This window comes from Harpia harpyja, chromosome 7 (assembly GCF_026419915.1).
Source record: "Harpia harpyja isolate bHarHar1 chromosome 7, bHarHar1 primary haplotype, whole genome shotgun sequence".
In the NCBI taxonomy this organism is placed as follows: Eukaryota; Metazoa; Chordata; class Aves; order Accipitriformes; family Accipitridae; genus Harpia; species Harpia harpyja.
In genome coordinates, this window is record NC_068946.1 from 27147209 (window position 1) to 27168509 (window position 21301).

Genomic DNA, 21301 nt, shown 5'->3' on the forward strand with positions numbered 1-21301 from the left:
GCAGGACTGCATCAACTTGGCCTTGTATGGCTGGGCTGAACTTTGCCAGCTAGAAAGAAGATTGACTTTCTGCTGTTGGTGCTTCTCTCTGCAAGGGAAGACTGGGAAAAGCTGCCAATGAACATGCGCTCAGCTGTATTTCTGCTGATCAGCTCTTTTGCCATCCCTAGATTTTAAGAGGAAAAAGAGTTTAGTGCAGTGTCTTATAATCCAGAGTACAATTTTTTTTCCTTGTTGTTGTAATAACAATTACATGTTTTATAGTGCTGATTCTTTCAAATTTACAATTAAAGAGTCTTCATCTTGTTTTCTTTCAGATTCTTCTCATTCTTTTCATCGAGATGAGACTATAGTTATTGCCCTTGCATCTGTGTCTGTACTGGCTGTTTTGATTGCTGCTCTGTTCTTTGGATACAGGATGCTTGCAGGTAGGGTTTGACGATACTGGTTTTTTTTATTCTTTTGACTATTTCTCAAAGTTATACTTATGTCTTCTGCTCTTCCCGGTCTCTGCTATATGTTTGTACATAATGCTCCCCTTTCTCCTCTCTGACACTTTATGGTGATATGCCTTTCATAACAGTCCAGAGAGATTTATGATTTCTCCAAGCTGGCATTTTGGGACCCATTTTTCTTCAACAGATCCTCTGCTCAACACAGCTTAAGTGAGGTTGTGAACGTGCTTTGTAGTTATTGCCAGTGACATTCAATTATCAAAATAGTTGTGTAGCAGATAGCCTTAAGTTTGTAGCTATCAGCACCTTCACTGCTGATTTTAGTGACTCTGAGAAGATTTTACAGGTTTCCTTTTTACTTGTGATGTCCCTGCCTACCATATGTGTTTCTGCCAAGTCCCAGGTAAGTTGTATTTTTTTCACTTGTAGCATGGCAAAAAAAGGAAACTCTCTGATTCCCTCCCCACCCCCTTCCACAGGAGACCGTAAACAAGGTTTGCACAGTATGAACATGATGGAGGCAGCAGCATCAGAGCCCTCATTGGATCTGGATAATCTAAAGTTGTTGGAGGTAAATGTTCAACTCTGTTTCTTAATCTTAATTTTTATTCAATGTAACACTTGTGGTCATATCACCTCCCAGGTATAGTTACAGAAATAAATGTATCAGTGCTCCTGTAATGTTTTCTTCTAAATCACAGTTTAAAGAAGAAATGAAAAGAAAAAATTAAAAAAAAAAAAAAAAAAAAAAAAGGTTACCACAGTTACATTTTGCCTGGTTTTGTTAGTAATATTGTTGGTATTAGCTAGAACATGTTCTACCTTGAGAAGAAATACTAAACACTGGGAGGTAAGGAGGGAAATTGGAATGTGCTGTATTTCAGCATTGCATTAAAAGATCCATCTTTTTGCTTGACACTGATCACTTGAAGTACAGTGTCCTACTGTAGTCATTTGAAATGCTTTAGTAACACTGTTGGAATATAGAATTTATTGCAGATAGAGCAGTGTGTTTCAGTAGTGGTGCATTTACGTATACTCATTCTTCACAGTGGGGTACTCTCTATCTCCATGGCAACTAGAGGCCAACCAGAACTTTCTACTCAGCTTGGTGTTAGACATGTTATCAGAAAACTGCAAAATGTTATGTTTTCAATTGGTATGCTTGATAGAACTTAGGGAATTTTTAAAAGCTTTTAGCCAGAAATAAATCAGTAGAATGACTGAGAGAATTTCAGAGAGTGGTACTTTTCTTCTTTTTGCCCATTAGAATTCACACCTAGAGATGCAGACTGCAGAGATGCAGTGTGGTCTGGGCTAATGGTGACAGCAGACTAATCAGCAAAGAAGCTTTGGAGCCTTCTGCCAACAAAAAAGTATTTGAGGCAGAGTTTACAAGAGTATAAGGATGTATATTGTAGAAGCATGCAAAGCCCCAGATGAAATTACTCATACTGATAAGCAGTCTTGGAAAAAGCAGCAACTTCGTTGGTAGAGAGATCTGCTATGGCGTCTTCCGTCCTCTTTCTTAAATCCTAAGGAGCTGACTCCTCACTCCCAGTCATAGGGTGTTGCAGAACAAATTGTCTTAACCTGTGCTTGCCTTTTGACCTCTGTGGGTAGAATACATTCCGGTTTGTACCTTGAAGTGACTCGCTGCTCTTTTGCAATCCACTGACATGGAAGGACTGAGAAATAGCAAGTCTGTCTGTTAAAGGGTACTTTATTGTTGAAAACCTTCCTGTTAGACAACTTTATCATCTTTAGAAGTATTACTTTTGTAATCCCTTCTGCTTTCCATTCCTCCTCCAAGTGTAAGTATTTAAAAAGTAAAAAGATTCTGGTCTGTAAAATCCTTACCGTTTCATGTCTAGGTCTTCCTGAAAATTATTTAAATTAAATAGATACTTAAATTCTTATGTAGTTAGAATTTTTTGAGCTTTAGAAACTAGGACTCTTCCTGAAGGTGGTCCTACGTTTTGGTTTAGAGCAGAGATCGCATCTTTCTTTAGTTGCCATGGAGATGGGAAAGGCTGGTCTGTGAAGAATGTCTAACACAGTGGGGGCTAGAATAAAGATTCACAGGTAGTAAGGAATTAATTATTCCTTTCTGTTAAAACCTGTTTACCTCTTTTGGTATCTATTTTGCACTACAAATGCATATATTGTTATTACTAACCTAAAAGGTACAGCTTATAAAGCTATCCTAAACCTAAAATGTTTAGCTTAATGTCTGTGATCTCTGGAGTTAATTAAAATTGATCACATAAAAGCTATAAATGTTTAGTAGGCAAAAGTTTAATAAGAGAATTAGCAGCACAAACCACATGGATTTTATTGATTCTATATATATAACTGCTGAATAGGTTATTTATGATTTATTTCCTGGGTATTCAGACCATGGATCAATTTAGTAAGATCTAAGTTGGCCTATGCTGAGGTTTCCAGCTCCAAAATCGCTTTTGTGACAGCATTCTAATTCTAGTTTTCAATACAAAATATTCACTATATTCACTATTTTTTATAGTGTAAGTCAGTGTAAAAGTTCACGTACAATCTTTGTAGAGTGAAAACTTGGGTTTTGTCTTCATTTATTATTTAGTGAACTAATTATTTACATTTTTTCACAGTTGATTGGCCGGGGACGATATGGAGCAGTGTATAAAGGCTCCCTAGATGAACGTCCAGTTGCTGTGAAAGTATTTTCTTTTGCTAATCGTCAGAACTTTGTCAATGAGAGGAACATTTACAGGATTCCACTCATGGAACATGACAACATCGCGCGCTTCATTGTGGGGGATGAGAGATTCACTGCAGACGGCCGTATGGAATATTTATTGGTGATGGAGTATTACCCCAATGTAAGTGCTTCAAAGAAATCAATCAGATTGGTTTAGATTCCTAAGAATAGCCACATAAAAAGGATGTACTTTAGTATTTGCCAGGGTTTTTCATTGTTGCTTCTTGCACAGTAATGTAAAAGTAATCCATATAAATTACAATTTTAATGAACCTTGGTGTGGTTTACTGTAATACCCTTTAAGATTCCCCAGTTAGTGCTACCAAATAATCTTACAAATTCTTAGCTGTAGTATTTGCTCTTGGTTACCATGCAGGTTTTTTTAGTCAACTGTGCAATATTCAAGGACAGAATTTGACGAGTTGTTTTTACTTAATATAATAAATTTGAAACTTCTTAGTATTAAGACATTATATCTCTGTTATGGTAGTTATGACCTCACTCAGTAGCTGTAAATGGTGGAGTTTTTTACAATGAAACACAGTAGATCCAATATTGTTGTCAAACGAGTTTGTGGTACTATAAATCATGTTGGCTTTTTATCCTGTTATCTTCTTTAAAGCTTTCTGTGGCATACCATACTTATTTTGCTGCACCATATATTGATGATGTAGGACAAATCTTAAGAAGGCAGCCTTACTTTCCAGAACCCTATCTTCAAATCTCCTTAGCTAACTGAATGCTTATGTCCCTCAAATTCATTGATTCGAGTTCCTAACTCTGTGTGTGTGTGTGTGTGTGTGTACACACATGTATAGAAACAAAAATGTTTTAAAAATACACAGCATAAATGTGAATTGCTTTCATGAAAAATCATAAAATGTGATGTATATGGGGTTTATATATATGAAAATGCAAAAAATTACATTTCACATTTATCTTGGGCTTGTGTATGGGAAGGAACTTTAATTGTTCAGTTAAATAATTTTTTTAATGAGCTTTTTGGTCTCAAGTAAGTGAACTCATATTGTATTTACTCCAGTGTGTAAAGGTGATGGCTGAAGCCTGATTTGTTATGGGGACAGTAGGACAAAACCTGTTTATTCAAGTAGCAAAAAGAAACAGAGCAGTAATAAATAGCAGTAACGATGGCCTGTCTTAGGGTGTTTTAAGCTCTACATATATGCTTGTGTTGAAAGTGAAATGCATATGTGTATATAAGTATCTAAATATATATGCAAATTTAAGGCAACAGCACTTCACAAATATATAAAGAGTATCTAAACTGAAACTTTTAAGTGAGAACACACTTGATCATGTCAGCTTATAAGAGATGGACATCTAAGAAGAGATTGCAGGGACTAGAAATGACCATAGAAAAAGTTCAGTCGTGCCCGTACCAGATGGGCAGTGACAAAGCACGTCAGCTCTGGCCGGCTCTGGCAGAGTGGGCTTATTTTCAACTAATTGAGTTAAGTGAAATCAAGCAAGTATTCTGCTCCTGGGAAGCCATAGCATAACTGTCATAACAGGTGATCCGGTTTTGCTGTTTTCTTGAATGAAAGGATTTTCAGCTGAAATGTAATTTGATTGAAAATTGTGTCTTGTTGCTTATATAAACAGGATCTGTTAACGATCTGATTACATGCACAGATGAGGCTTATGACATCATATCAGATTCTTTCCCAATATGGTATTAAGAACAGCAAGATTAGTCTAAAATCAATCCACTGGTGGTTTGGAAGTTGTTGGAAAAAGTGCACAGCAGGTGTAATTAATGCACAGTGTGATCCTTAATTCAGTGAGCAGATGTTCTGCTGTATGTGGAGCTAACAGCAGAGAAGGAAGCCTGCTGTGGCAGCCCTACTAAAAGAGAATTGCACTGTTCAAACTGGAGCCATAAGTCTTACTTCAATAAGGAGTAACCCATACAAGATGCGCAGGTGAAATACTCCCCATCCAAAACATCATTCTCCCTTGAAATGATTTCCTTTTCAGAAATAGGAACACACAAACCAGAACACTTTCACACAGATAATTGTTCTTGGTGGTGCCTCGGTGAAAGCAAGACAGATAGGTTTGACCCAAATTGTGTTGTTATCCAAACATGCCTTCAGACCAAAGAAAGTAGGTGAGCAAGTAATAAAAGGAAAGATACGTGTATTTATCAATCAACATCCTGTTCTGATGGTACTCTGAGGCATGGCAGGTGAATAAGCAGTGAGTAAGTTGCAAGCGATGACATAGTAGGAAATACATAATAGCCACAGAATTGTCCCCTCAGTAGTCAGACATTCATGTCTTTTTAGAACAATAGAAAAATTGTTGTAAAACACATACAGAATCTTATGATTGATAAAACAAAAACATCAATTTTATCAAAATTTATAATCAGAACAAATGTCCCCAATTTAACATGTAACTCGTGACTCTGACAAAAATAATCTTAATTACAAATATATATCTCTCTGAATCTTGACTAAAACTTTTCCTGGTTCATTTATATTGAACTTCACTAAAAGCATACAATCACAGCCCTTGGCTAGCTTAAAAAATATCTGGTGGCTAGCAAGCTCTGCAGCAGAAAGATCTTGAAGTTGGTTTGAGCTCTTTATACAGTGAGTGTTTCCCAGTCACACCATGACAACAGTCCTGTGGCCTCCATTAGAGTGGGCTGGAATCTCAACCCACTAAGCCAAGAAAATCTGTTACCGCACCCAAGTTGCTGGCAGTTGGAGGCTAATAAGAGTGTTTGTATTTCTTAAAAAACACTAAACAATAAGAAAAAAAAAGTAAAATTCTTTAACTCATTTCTAGGTGGATTCTCAGCTTTTTTTTATTTATTACCAAAATCTATTTGAAGTTCATATAACAGCATTTTAAACAATGGGGAAAAAAAAAAAAGTTCATGTAAACCTGTACAAGTGACATTTGGTCTGTGTTTTCACCGAGGAGGTTATCTATTTAGGGGTTCCTTGTTCTGCACAGGCCAAGTCTGAAAAGCTCTAAGACTTTTGTAATTCTATTAACGAGTGTCAAGAGCTTGGTTTTAGTTTTAGCATTGGATTAAAAAAATGTCTAATGCTTCAGTCACTTTAAATTCTGGTATCTTTGTGCCTCCATCTGAGCTGTGCATGCGTTATATACCTGAATGTAAACTCCAAATGGACTCAAATAGCACATACCAGCTTTTTTTGAACCAAATGTACATAACTAATTTTGCAGTAAAGTGGTTCTAGTTGCGGCTACGATCAGATGTTACACATTGGTGCCTCTTCAAGATTACAGATTTAAATAGGCAAAACCAGGGTAGTGTGTAGTCATAAATATTTTGTAACCCATATGCAGAGACAACTGCTCAACTTGTTCTTCATGCATGGGGATTTAGTTTGTTTAAACTAAGTATATTGTCATTGGAGACTATGTGCATAAAAACTGCTCAGAGGTGTCATAGTTTGCAGGATTTGGCTCTTGTTTCTGATAGCAGTCTCAGTTTCTAGAGTATCTCAGTATCATAATTGACACCTTTCCTTCTGGTTTTCTTGGAGATTCCACCATTTTTCACATTTAACTTCTCTTTCAAGAAAAAGGGAACATGACATTCTTTTTTCCTGTTTCTCCAGTGTGTGCAGACTCACTCCTATTCTGAATTGCCTTTGGTTTTTTTTGTTTTGATACATAAATAGATTATAACAGGGGAGATGCCAGTGAGAGATGTCGAGTATTCTTCTGTAAGTGCTAATGGTTTAAAGACCACTATTTAGTAACCCAGGCTGTTTTGTCTGCAGTTACCTTTCTTCTGTTGTTCAACAAGACTTTTTGAGAAGAATAATTGAAGTGCGTGCTTTGCTTTTGTTTTATAATTAATATCATTATTCCTGAAGGCAATCCCTATGATAAATTTTCTCTTCCCCTTCTTTAGATAAACCAAATGGCAGCACTAGAAATTAATGAAACTTTGGTGCAATCTTGTGTTTTAGAAAATCTGGGTAAACACAGAAGCAGTTGCAGGATTACATCTTTCAGGAGCAATGGATAAAACTGACTCTCCTGAAGATTTTGAGTTATTCAACTGTGGACAATGATTTTAATCCCTTTGTTTGTTTGTTTGTTGGGGTTTTTTTCAGGGTTCTTTGTGCAAATATTTGAGTCTTCACACAAGTGACTGGGTGAGCTCTTGTCGTTTGGCACACTCTATAACTAGGGGCTTGGCGTACCTGCACACAGAACTACCTCGAGGAGGTAAGGCCAGGAAGGGATGCCAAGATGTTCAAGATACTCTTATTTCTATCAGGCAGTAGATTCCTGTCTTTCTTTTTCCTCTGTGACAGTACGGTGAGTAGGAAATGATGAATGCAAATAGAGGTTACTCAGAACTTCTCATATGTTCTTTCCTTCTGAACAATCCGATGTTGTGGGCTGCGTCTGTGACACTTGTGTGAAAACATGGAGTAAGAGCCAGCAGAGCCCCAGAGAAAGGCAAGAGGAGGAGGCAGAGTTGTGCAGTGCTGCTGTATCATGGCAACAGATGACTGAAGACCTGAAGCACTGGATGTCTGTCTAGCAGAGAGCAAACAGATGGGGTGTTCTGTTTGGTTTTGCAGTTCAGACACAAATCACCAAAGCAATTTTTAGTTTCTGTGTGAACTGTATACACAAAGAGAAATAATTAAATCTTCTAACTCCACTGTAGTTTTATTTATTTTTGTCTGAGGGTGTGGGCCTAGTCTTCACTGTGTACAAACAATACTGTTGGACTTTTAGTGTTTTATTATATAGCACAGGATGTGACAACATATTGATTTATATCTTTATATCTCTGCTTGCATGCTTCAGCCAGCATTTCAGCAGCTGAGGTATCATGATTACAAAGCAGATATTCTGAGATCTGTGATGTATCAGGCTGCAGAATATGGCCTGGCACTGAAGTGTTAGCTTTTTGGCAGTAAATAAAAGGATGGTATCATTAATTCTATGTTAAGGTGCTGTTTGGATTAAAATTCCAAACTATATATCTCAGATGTTAAGCATCAACTCTACCAAAGAATGACAGCTGAAGATGCTGTTAAAAGTGCAAGGCTGAAAATACCTAAATCGGTAATTCCTATGTGCCGTTGAAACTGCAGCTATCATCTTAACTTCATAATTTCGCAATGTGCAGACAGTTGTGTCCATTAGTAGTCAGAAAGTGTGTAAACTTTCCATCAGAAAGAAGAGACAGCCATAGACTGGTCTATGAATGCTAGGAAGGAACTTATGGAGTAGAATAAATTCCACAGTAACACTGGTTCTATAGTGCTGGCTGCTTTACTAATAAAATAAATTGCATGTAAACTAGGAATGAGGTTATTCTTTGGAAAAGATCAGATCACTTGCAAGATGAACATGTTCAGACTCTCTGGAATAACATTGTCTACGTATCTTCTGCATAGGTGCCAATTCCAATCATAATGTAAATAGTTGGTGCTGTATTTGACACAGGAGTGTGGATATGAGAGAGACCATTTGGAATGGCTATCAGGGCTGTGGCAGCAGGTCTGTGCTTAAGTACATGATGTTTCCCCTGCCAAAATCATGCTGAAGTATCCCTTGGAAAGCAGCTTACTGGCAAACATTAGAACTGTGTATAGCAGTAGCCTAATATATTGTATAGATACAGTGAAACTCTGAATGCCAGTTAGTTTTCTATCGATAGCATACTGTGGAGCTCATTGTAAGGAAGCAAAAATGTTAGCTTTCTAAAAGATAAGTTGATTTTCTGTTTATAAAAATAGCTAAGCAGACATGATGAGATTCTCTCATTTTGCCAAACAGTAGAACCGCTCAAATATTAACAAGCACTTCCATATGTCCAAATAGACCATTACAAACCTGCAATATCCCATCGTGACTTGAACAGCCGCAATGTACTGGTAAAGAATGACGGAACATGTGTAATTAGCGATTTTGGACTCTCCATGAAGTTAACTGGAAACAGACTGGTACGCCCAGGTGAGGAAGATAATGCAGCCATTAGTGAGGTAAGTACAAATGAAGATAAAACCAGCGTATAAAGGTATACATTGAAGACAATTTCGTACAGAAGTAACGCTGAGAAATAGTTGTTTCTGTTGTTAGAAGGCGAGTGTTAAGGTGATACAATTCCTGTAAGGGGGAATTGCTGCAGTATGGGTGAAGAGTGGCTGAAACCTTGATAGGAGGAAACTGGTTTTATTCTCAAAACACTCGGAAACAAACCTAGCATTTTGAAAGGTGATAGATTGGCACCCTGGAAGCTGAAGTTTTCTGTGTGAGATATGAGAAGATGCAAGGTAGGTTTGGTTGCCGTGTTGTTTGCGATGATGTGGTACGTCTTCCTTCAGTCTTGTACTGCAAGTATTAACTGAAGACCAAAGGTTCTTTGGTGGTTTTGGTCTTGATTTTTCTGAAATGGTGGCATACCGCATTCTACATCCTACAGCCATTTCTCTGTGTGTCATCTGCAATTTTCTGGACTTCAGAGGGATACATCTGGGAGAGTTAAGTGCATGTAGAAAGACATGGACCAACTGAGAAAGAACAGGGACAAAATAACGGGATGCTTGAAAGAGTACCTTATGGGAAAAGATGAAAGAATGAGGGTTGTTTAGGGAAGTAAAGACAGAGACAGGTCTTTGAATATATAAACAGCTGCTACAAAGAGAAAGGAGCCAACTGTTTGCATTCACTGTGGATAGGACAAGAGGTAATGGGATTATGTTGTAGGAGCGAAAATTTAGGTTAGTTACAAAGAAACCTTTCTAATCTGTAGAAAGGCAGCCAAGGTCTGGAATGGACTGCTGAGGAAGACTATGTAGAATTTGCATCATTTTATGAATTTAAGGAACAGATTGGGAAAACATCTGCTAGGAGTGGGTTAGAATGGATTCTGGGCAGAAAGAAGAAACTGACTTCTTAAGCTTTCTTTTTTAGGATGCTTTGATTCAGAGAGTGGGGGTTTTTTGTTGTTTTTTTCTGTAAGCATAAATACACTGACATCTGAATATAGGCTACTGAAATACAATGAGACTATTTTAAACAAAGAGTAAAAGTTCCTAATGGTTCAGTATATTTGTTGTCTTTGTGCTTTTATAGAAAACCTTTACACTGAATTCAAAGAATGTGTTTCACAGTGCTAATCACCTTCCCTTAGAAAGCTAGTGCTACATTAATAGTACCTAGTGCACAGGTCCTCTTTTTAGGTCTCCCCTTACTGAACAAAGAAACAGGGAAACCACTGCTTAAAATGCAGGGATATGGAATAGTCCTGTGACAAAACACTGTCCTACAAGTACTGATGAGTGATTGCTTTAATCTAACATATTTCCTTGTGGAAATGAATAGATACTTTCCAAGGCTGTTAATAACCTTTGACCATGGAAGATGTAGGGGAGAGCCTTGCTGACAGTCCAGAAATAAAGAGAACAAGTTCCTTGTTCAGCAGCATCCTCTTCCATTGTGACACATACCTTGGTGTTTAACAGAGTAATTTCAGGAAAAAGAAACATTTCTGCTATATCGTATTGCATCTGAGAACATTTAGTAAGGGACAAACTTATTTTGTTTTGGTACATACAAAAAAAGTGGCAGAGTAGGGAAAGAGTTTTATTATGACTAGGCTCCTGATATGAGTCTAGAAGCTGAGAACATTGATTAGAAGAGAACTGCGTTTTCCTTAACTGTCGAAAATATCAAAGTAGGGTATTAACAAAAAAAATATCCATAATAAATTGAATTTGGAAATTGCTTCCTGATTTGAAGCTTTGGTTTTTTTGTTTTTCCAGGTTGGTACGATCCGCTATATGGCCCCAGAAGTGCTTGAAGGAGCAGTGAACTTGAGGGATTGTGAATCTGCTTTGAAACAAGTAGATATGTATGCGCTAGGCCTTATCTACTGGGAGATATTTATGAGATGTACAGACCTCTTCCCAGGTAACTAAAAGAATTGGAAAAAATATAATAGTAGAAAGTGGTACCAGCAGCCAAAGCTACTCCCTAGCTATAGCTTTTTAAATTGAAGAAGGGAAGTAATTTTCTCAATTGTTTTTGCCACTAAGTCGGTGCCATCTAGTGTTCAAGATGATTGTTGTCAGTACAGTGTATTTGAGTGTGAAGCATGGTTCATGCTGAAAGACTTTAAATTACCTGTTTAAGCAGTTTGCAGGCTTCGTGGTAAGTGCAATTTGAGCATTATTATTATTATTATCTGGAGTTTACAAACATTGAGAGTTGGGCTGATGGCAAAGGCAGTACTTTCAGTTCTTAGAACTGGTAAAAGTGCCTGAAGTGTCTTTCAGACTTTCCTCGTGAAAGGATGGATGAGAAAGTGCTGTCATTTAATGTAGCCTTTAGTCAGTCATACCTTTATTTATGCTAGTGACATTGAAAATTCAGGGAAATCCTTCATACCTGTAACATAAAACAAAAGCACGTAGACTTCTAGAATTTAACATGTGAGATTGTCACAACCACCATCTTCTTCCCAAGATATAGCATATAGAGTTAATCTGACATGCAGCGTTCTCTCTGTAGTCAAGCAGCTGCACTTTATGTGCAGAGACTTGTAATTTTGCTGGGCTTCTTCCCAAAAGAAGTATATGAATATATTCAGTCAGCAATGTTTCATGGAAATTAGGTGTCATCCTCAACCTCTAAGACATTCTGAATGTGCCACTCAGCCAGCAAAGTTTGAAGATGCTAGCCTTTGAGAGGTTGCTGAACAACACTTAATTCATTTGCAGTTAATTCAGCTTTTTTTGTGAAGTTAGACTTCGGGGTAAAGTGAAGAATGTCTCGATAGACAGCAACTTTGATACTACCTTTCATCACCTGAAAACCCTTGCTCTGCCTCTTAATCTGTGATTTTTTTTTTCTTTCTTTCTTTTGCTAACAGGGGAATCTGTGCCAGAGTACCAGATGGCTTTCCAGACAGAAGTCGGAAACCATCCCACTTTTGAAGATATGCAAGTCTTGGTGTCTAGAGAGAAGCAAAGACCAAAATTCCCAGAAGCGTGGAAGGAGAACAGCCTGGTGAGATTGTTTCTTTGAAAATATTCTATCCTTTAACGAGCTATAGGGTATACTCACTTCTTAAAAGCAATTTTTGAATACGTTCTTTTTTTTAAATTTTGTTAGTATTTAAGGATTGGGAGCTGCTTCTGTCTGGACTTCCTAAGCATTGAATTCAGTTTTTAAAAAGCCGTTGACATGAAAGCTAGATTTATTTTAAGGAAAAATACTACGATTATTATCGGATGCTGAAGTGTGATACACAGAACGTAACTTGTTATATTAATTGTAAGACAGTATCTGTAGTATTATTATGCATGAAGTGCCCATATGCTGGTTGAGAAACATAAAGGCATTTTCTGCCTTTTGACATCTTATAAACTAGTAACACCCTAACGAAGTTGGCAAAAATGTAAATATCTTCTTCCAAAACTAAAATCTATAAACATTGTAATAAACTTTTTCTGAAGTTGTATAGTCCTCAGAATTTCATAGAATCACAGTATCGTTTAGGTTGGAAAAGACCCTTAAGATCATCAAGTCCAACCATTAACCTAGCACTACCAAGTCCACCACTAAACCATGTCCCTAAGCACCACATCTACACGTCTTTTAAGTACCTCCAGGGATGGTGACTCAACCACTTCCCTGGGCAGCCTGTTCCAATGCTTGACAACCCTTTCGGTGAAGAAATTTTTCCTAATATCCAATGTAAACCTCCCCTGGCACAACTTGAGGCCATTTCCTCTCGTCCTATCGCTTGTTACTTGGGAGAAGAGATCGACACCCATGTCACTACAACCTCCTTTCAGGTAGTTGTAGAGAGTGCTAAGGTCTCCCCTCAGCCTCCTTTTCTCCAGACTGAACAACCCCAGTTCCCTCAGCCGCTCCTCATAAGACTTGTGCTCCAGGGCCTTCACCAGCTTCATTGCCCTTCTCTGGACACACTCCGGCACCTCAATGTCTTTCCTGTAGTGAGGGGCCCAAAACTGAACACAGTACTCGAGGTGTGGCCTCACCAGTGCCCAGTACAGGGGGACAATCACTACCCTGCCCCTGCTGGCCACAGTATTGCTGATACAGGCCAGGATGCTGTTGGCCTTCTTGGCCACCTGGGCACACTGCTGGCTCATATTCAGCCGGCTGTCAACCAGCACCCCCAGGTCCTTTTCCACCGGGCAGCTTTCCAGCCGCTCCTCCCCAAGCCTGTAGCGCTGCATGGGGTTGTTGTGACCCAAGTGCAGGACCCGGCACTTGGCCTTGTTGAACCTCATACAGTTGGCCTCAGCCCATTGATCCAGCCTGTCCAGATCCCTCTGTAGAGCCTTCCTACCTTCGAGCAGATCAACCGTCCCTCCCAACTTGGTGTTGTCTGCAAACTTGCTGAGGGTGCATTCGATCCCCTTCATCCAGATCATTGATAAAGATATTAAAAAAACATGGCTCCAATACTGAGCTGTGGGGACCACCTGTGACTGGCCGCCAACTGGATTTAACTCCATTCATCACCACTCTTTGGGCTCAGCCATCCAGCCAGTTTTGTACCCAGCGAACGGTACACTCGTCCAAGCCATGAGTAGCCAGTTTGTCCAGCAGAATGCTGTGGGAAACAGCGTTAAAGGCTTTACTAAAGTCTAGGTAGACAACATCCACAGCCTTTTCCTCATCCACTAAGCGGGTCAGAGGCTACAGCTTCTAGCAATCATTTCATTATAACTACATTAGAAATTTTATATGGCTTCATTTGATCTGCAATTTTTATTTTCAAGACTATAAACATAGTAATGTTGTTTGTTGTTTTGAATTAGTCTAGCTATGGCTTAGAGCCTTGCTTGTTGCTGCAGGCCAACAAGTTACGGCAAGTCAGCTGAACTCTGGTAAGACTCTGTGTGCTTGCTTTCATCTGCAGCAAAGGTGAGGTAATGTGAATCCCCTTAGCTTAGGGGGGGGTGTTTGTCTTTTATTACAAGCAAAGTGAAATGCAAACAGTTACTGGGTTCCACCTGATACATGGTAACTTTTTTAAGCTAAAATACCTTGATTGTGAGTATGAAAATGACATATTTGTTTCTTAAAAAGATACTTCTAGTTATTCCCTCACTGAAATTAGCCCTTTCAATCTTCAGAGACTTTGCTAGTTGATAAGTATGAAGCTACTGTGCAGATAATGGGGAGCCTAAGGCCTCAGCTATGCTGGTACTTGTAAATATGTATGAAACCCTCTTCAGAGAGGAGCATAGCCTCCAGTATTAACACTGTTGTAAAACATGTTGTAACTGAGTTGAGAGCTTCATAGAGAGGTTCTTTTATTACACAGTTTTGACCAGCCAGTCTTGGGGGGGTGGGGAAGAGAAAAAAAATCCACACCCAAACCATATAGGAAATCAAGCAGCAACTGTTGTAACTATAGCCATGTTGGCAAATGCACTGTTGGAAGAACCAAGCCTGACAGCTGTTTTTGAAGACAGTTATAACTAAAACAGTTCAAGGTTTGTTTTGTTTTGCAGACTATCCTTTTAAATGTTAATTATGTTTAACAAGCTGATAGACTCCAGCATTATTAGACACTGAGCTAGTAATGATCCCCGTATTTAAAATGCCTAACACATTCTTTGTGTTGTCACTAATTTTTTTGCAAAAAATTCAAAACAATAATGATGATGATGGTGAGTCCAGCTCTAAGGATGGATCTACACCATTGCTTTAAGAGAAAAGAAGAATAAATAAACAATCTATAGTTCTCTCATGGGTATAAAACATCCTAAACTGACATAGGGTGGAATAGGTTAACATCTGAATGAGCACTCTAGGGGAAATATTGTAGAAAACTAAGCTCCAGTTAACCTCACCCTGGACCCAGGTCCTAACCTCCTGTATCTAATGCATGAGATAAAAGACTTTTGCCTGTTGTTTAAAGCTATACTGATACATTGGGTTATAACACTTTCATGCAAATTCATCTATTAGAGAAATGTGTTTGCCCCTTTCATTTGAGAAATACAAATAAAAAGCAATGTTTTATTTTTTAGGTCACATAATTAAGGCACTCAAAAGATGTGGAATCCTAAAAAAATTTATGATTACTTATGCAGTCTCAGTCTGCTTCTTGAACACATGTGTTGTGATACCGACCTTGATTAGCAGTATCGTTTTTCACAGTATAAATCAACAATCTGAGCAGATGATGTGTGTAAAATAATTCAGGGGCTATAAACTGAGTTGAGATGTTAGCAGCATTCTTGTCTCATTTGCCACAGCCAAAGCAGGGCCCAAGCTTGACTTCAAAGGTCAGGACTGAAGGATATTAGTAGAGAATAATGGAATAATGCAGATTTCTTGTCCCTTCTATCTTTTTTATGAGTGCTAGAACTTCTAAATAGTGCATTTTAGTATAGATCTCTTTGAACCTGAAATTAATAGAAAACACATTACTGTGGTAAATGTGAAGCTCTAGATCTTCAGTTTTGTTAACTATCTATACAGTTATCCCTGTACTCCTTTCACGATCCTTAAAACATCAAAAGGAAAGGATCTGCTAGAAGAGAGACAATATTAAATTAAATATTGCTTAGATTTACTGCTGGTGAAGACTGTAGGGGAGAGCCTTACAAAGGGGCGAGACAGGAGATTAGGGTGTCCACTGACTGAGATATGTCTAAATTGTGACTAAAGCAGGTCCTAAAAGCAGAATGAAGGCTTTTTATTCTGGGAGAGAAAACGGATCCAGTACACTATCCTGTCATTGTCCCTGAGGGTGCTTTTAGGCTCATGTCCCTCAGCTAAAAGGGATGTGGTTGCTTAGCCCCTCTTCAGTCTACTGTGGGAAGGGAGATAAAAGGTTTGCTTGTGTGCGAGCTCATCCCCACCTGTGCCACCGTAGCTGCATCACTAAGCAGCAGTGACTTGCCAGATGCAAGCGATGCCAGGAGCCTGCTCTGTGGGTGAAGAGCTCTTGGCTAGCATGCAGAGCAAGTCCTGGCTTTCGCTGCCAGAAGTGAACAAGGCAGTTCTGGCACAGAGGCAGTCAGCAGGACCCACTGAATGCCTTAGTGCCCAGCTGGGACTATGCACAGGCATTGGTGCTGGAGAGGTTAAAGCTGGGCTGTAGATGTGAGATGTTCTAGCAAACCATATCCTATCCATGGGCCATAGATTGGCAGCAGGGGCCAATAAACGTCTGCCTGTGTTTTGTAGTCCGGATGCAGTGGAACCAAAAGTGTTCAGTGCTCGTAACTTCAGTTGTCTCCTCTCCAGGCCTCTGACCATATGGCAGCGCTTTTTAGAGGTCTTGGGCTCTAATCCTGACTGCACCATTCATCCCACTGTGTGATCCCAGGAAGTGTGTCTGTTTCTGTTTCTCCATCTGTAAAACAAGGGCCACAATAATCTCCTCCCATAGCTCAGCCAAATTCACTGATATTTATGAGGCATTTGGATGTTACAGTAGTGAACAGGGGAAGAAAAGCATGATGAATGAGCAAGGCTGTGTTATTTGCATACAGTGCAGGGAAGCAAGGTGGCGACCGTTAGCTGGATTGTGAGGATAACAATGACAGCATTTCCAGAGTATCATCAGTCCTTAGTACTCGGCCTTCATAAAGCAGGGAGAGTGAGCTGAGCATGCATACATCAGAGAGGGCTAGCTGAAGGTTGTATGGACATTGGTGAATGTAGCTTTTCCTAAGTAATTGTCTTCCCAATTGGTGTTTGTGTGAGGTATGATGATATTAGTCCTGTATATTGCTGTTATTAGGGCAAACTAGCTTTGAATGAAACTGTATATCTTCCGTGTCTCTTTCTCACCAGTTTGTGACCATTTTCATGCATACAGAATGCTGTCATAAACCAGTAAATTAGAAGCACAAATATAAAAGGAAAATAATTTAAGATAAAGGGGTTTTGTTTGTCTCCTCACAGGCTGTGAGGTCACTTAAAGAAACAATTGAAGACTGTTGGGATCAAGATGCTGAAGCTCGACTAACAGCCCAGTGTGCTGAGGAAAGGATGGCAGAACTCATGATGATTTGGGAGAGAAATAAATCAGTTAGTCCAACGGTCAACCCTATGTCAACTGCCATGCAAAATGAGCGGTAAGAAGAGAAAACATTTGGGTTTAGTCAGCAGCAAATGCCCAATGCAATGCTCAGCTCACTCCAGGAAGGAAGCCAGATCACGCTGCTAGCTTAACATTTCTGCACCCATGAAGCGGGTGTGTGTTACGTGAGCTGGTCTGCATATGGGTATTGTATGACATGATCCTGATTGCTTGTGTTCTTAAGATCTCCTATGTGTCCCCAGTATTCAGGCACCTTTTATGTAAACAACTGTACTTCATACAGAGGGGCCTTTTAAACTGAACTTAGGCAAACTGTCTTAACAGGCTTGCAAAGTTAGGAAGTGACTATGAATTGTCTTTAAGGACTCTTGCTAAATGATGCATAAAACTTCCGTTCAAAGTGTTCTGCTAAAAACTGTGAATTTGCAGGCAATGAGAGTTCAGGAAATCACAGAGACTCAAACCTGTAGCTTTTCAGTTAAAGAACTGCAGGGCCATCATTTGTCATTGTTATTCTGACCCAGGGAGAGAAGTGCTGCACATTCTCTGCTTACATATGATCCAGAGGGAGTGAGAATTTGCAGAACTGACATCAATGCTTAATAGTATACACTAGAGATCTGGATTTGAGAGAAGAATAATGTTGCTGTATATGGCAGTGTTTATTGTCATGAAAAAAATTATGTTCAAATCGTAGAATACCTAAATTGTTAAAATAATAGATTTTTCATGGTTTAGGACCTTGTGACTTTTTCCTAGCATCACTTTCTCTGTCTTGTGTGTTGCATTCTTGTTGCCCTCCTTCAGCATTACTTCTCTGCAACTAGAGCAGTACCTTAGCAGTGACCTGGACAAACAGCGTATTGGACAAATAGAAGAAAATTACTGTTATCAGACTTAGTTGTATAAATAACATCCATGACAGAATTGCTGTCCTAGTAAAATCAATTTTCTGCTACCCAGGATTTTTCAAGGATGTTACTGAAAGATCTTAGTTTGTACTGTATCTGTCCTTAGTTTATGCATGAAAAGAAACAGAAAGACATTCAGCTCTCTTAAATGAGAGGCTTTATAATATGAGGTGATTTTTATATATATGATCTTAATATCACTTATTTTTTCTTGAAGGAATCTGTCGCATCATAGGCGTGTATCAAAGATAAGGCCATATCCAGATTACTCTTCTTCTTCCTACATTGAAGATTCAATCCACCACACTGACAGCATAGTGAAGAACATTTCTTCCGAACATTCGATGTCCACTACACCATTGACTTCAGGGGAAAAGAATAGAAACTCCATTAACTATGAGCGGCAACAAGCGCAAGCTCGCATCCCTAGTCCTGAGACAAGTGTCACCAGTTTGTCCACCAATACTACTACCACCAATACAACTGGCCTCACTCCTAGCACTGGCATGACCACCATATCCGAAATGCCTTATTCGGATGAAACAAACTTACATACTACAAATGTCATGCAGCCAGGTGGGCCCACCCCTGTTTGTCTGCAGCTAACAGAGGAGGACTTAGAGACAAATAAATTGGATCCAAAAGAAGTGGATAAGAACCTGAAAGAAAGCTCTGATGAGAATCTGATGGAACATTCACTTAAGCAGTTTAGCGGGCCAGATCCACTCAGCAGCACTAGTTCCAGCTTGCTTTATCCACTGATAAAACTTGCAGTAGAGGTGACAGGACAACAGGACTTCACACAGGCTGGCAATGGTCAAGCATGTTTGATTCCAGATGTCCCATCTGCTCAGGTCTATCCTCTACCCAAGCAACAGAACCTTCCGAAGAGGCCTACTAGCCTCCCCCTAAACACCAAAAATTCAACAAAGGAGCCACGGTTAAAATTTGGTGGCAAGCACAAATCAAACTTGAAGCAAGTGGAAACAGGCGTTGCGAAGATGAACACTATCAATGCTGCAGAACCTCATGTTGTGACAGTTACCATGAATGGAGTGGCTGGGAGAAGCCACAGCATAAACTCTCATGCTGGCACAACCCAATACACCAATGGCACAGTGCCGTCTGGCCAGACAACCAGTTCGGTAGCGCAGAGGGCCCAGGAAATGCTTCAGAACCAGTTCAGTGGAGAGGATAGTCGGCTGAATATTAATTCAAGCCCTGATGAGCACGAACCCTTGTTGAGGCGGGAGCAGCAGGTTGGCCATGATGAAGGTGTTCTGGACCGCCTAGTAGACAGGAGAGAGCGACCACTGGATAATGGCCGAACAAATGCCAATAACAACAACAGTAATCCGTGTCCAGGGCAAGACACAGCTACAGTCAGTATCCAGAATGTGGTGAGAAATCCTGGGCAGACCCAGACTAGAAGAGCACAGAGGCCTAATTCGCTGGATCTATCAGCCACAAATAGTTTGGATAGCAGTAGTATGCAGTGTAAGTGCCTGCAGGACTTGAACAGTTTCCCTGACACTTTTTTACTTGATAACTACGTATATCTGCTTGAATAGAAAATAATGCTGTCTCTCCTGTCCCTCCCCAAAGCATGCTTGCTAAATCCCATATAAATTTAATTTCTATCAGCACAATTTCAATCTTCGTGATAAAGTCCTGTCTCCATCAACTCCAGCACATGTTAGGTCACTATCTTCCTTCCACATACATGGAATAAATCTGTCCTTTTATAACCTGTCTACTCTGACTCTAGGAAGGGAGTAATTTCTAACTTTCATTATTCCTTGCAAGGCACCTATCTTGGCAGCTGCAAAGTGTATTGAAAAAGCTTCCTGTTTCTTCCTTCAGGGGCACATTATACCTTCTTTTCCTTATTTTTCCTCATTCTCTTAAGAGTAGCTGGCTCTAAGATGCATGGATTAAAATAATTTATTATAACTACTTATATGCTTCATTACTTTTAAAGCAACTGATTTTACTGTATTAGCCCAGCCTAGACAGAGGGTCAGGCATTCTCTATTTTGCTATCTGAGCTCCAACAATTATAGCAATCCTTTGTCAGTTTACCATGTACATATTAAAAATTAATCAAAGTAGTTAGAGAAGGAATTGATTTTAATAGAATCCTTCAGAATAACTGCCTTAAAAGTTTTATGGCCAAAGATCTAAGAGGTTACAATGGGGCTCTCCTTTTTACAGTGAGAATGTAATCATGTAGTTACAGTTAAATTGGGTACATCCTCTGAGTTTGACTTTGGGCCTGTTGGAGCTGTTGGAAAGTCCTCCTAGTGTGCATTTTTAAGAGAATGTATTTCCAGAACGCACTGCTGTCTTTGAAAGGTGCTTGCAAACGTCTGACTATGTTTAGACAGGCGCTGTGATACTAGTGAAATAGTCTGGGGTGCCAGGCATGTTTGGAAAGAAAAGGTTTAGAAACAAAACAGAACAGATCTTTCAAGAAATTTAGATGAATATTCGGCAGTGGAATGTTTAAGCCTTCCTTTTAAGTAGGAAACCTTAATTTTTGTCTTAACATGTTGACTTGAGTTGAAATCTTACTGAGGTAAAGAAAAAACTCTATTGCAGTAACTCTCTTCAATTGAAGGTTAAGTTAAAAGAAAGGGTTTGAAGGTTGTATAAAGTGAAATTTTTTTTAACAATCAGATTCCTGCTGCTGAAATTTTATCCTTGTTAAACTTGATTTTGCGAGTTTTGCAACCCAACATCCCAAATCCTGACTTAAGATCTTAACAGAGAATGGACCATTTTGTCTTCAGGTGAAATGCTTTGCCAGGTTAAGTAGGATTAGGGGACCTATGATTTAATTATGCTATTAAAAGTTTAGTCTTAGCTGTCCTGTAGTAGCGACATTTTTTTGTACCTCCCATTACAGGTAATATAAGATACTATGATTGCAAAAGCCCCTCAAATGTCAAATGCTGATTCTGCTGTTTGCCAATGTGCATTCAAGGTAACACAAATTACTTCACTGAAGTAATTTCTGACAGAGAACAGAATCTCACCCCTTGTTTTAGTGGCAGCTAGTGTAGTTGATCTACCTGTCATGCCTCTGCCACATAGTTGCTTTTGTGTGATA

General features: G+C 39.2%; 1 protein-coding gene across 3 annotated transcripts in view; it reads left to right on the forward strand.

Annotated features, from left to right (window-relative positions):
- BMPR2 (bone morphogenetic protein receptor type 2) overlaps positions 1-21301 on the forward strand; it is a 112696-nt gene that overhangs the window by 83666 nt on the left and 7729 nt on the right. For 2 of the 3 annotated variants that reach the window (XM_052793364.1, XM_052793365.1), the window contains exons 4-13: positions 318-428; positions 935-1026; positions 3086-3316; positions 7323-7437; positions 9055-9215; positions 10998-11145; positions 12107-12243; positions 17140-17312; positions 18407-19686; positions 21098-21175. In XM_052793364.1, coding sequence (XP_052649324.1) covers positions 318-428; positions 935-1026; positions 3086-3316; positions 7323-7437; positions 9055-9215; positions 10998-11145; positions 12107-12243; positions 17140-17312; positions 18407-19686; positions 21098-21147 — 2498 coding nt within the window. In that variant the 3' untranslated portion in view covers positions 21148-21175. The remainder of the gene's footprint in view (positions 1-317; positions 429-934; positions 1027-3085; positions 3317-7322; positions 7438-9054; positions 9216-10997; positions 11146-12106; positions 12244-17139; positions 17313-18406; positions 19687-21097; positions 21176-21301) is intronic. The other variant, XM_052793363.1, reaches the window with a different exon arrangement.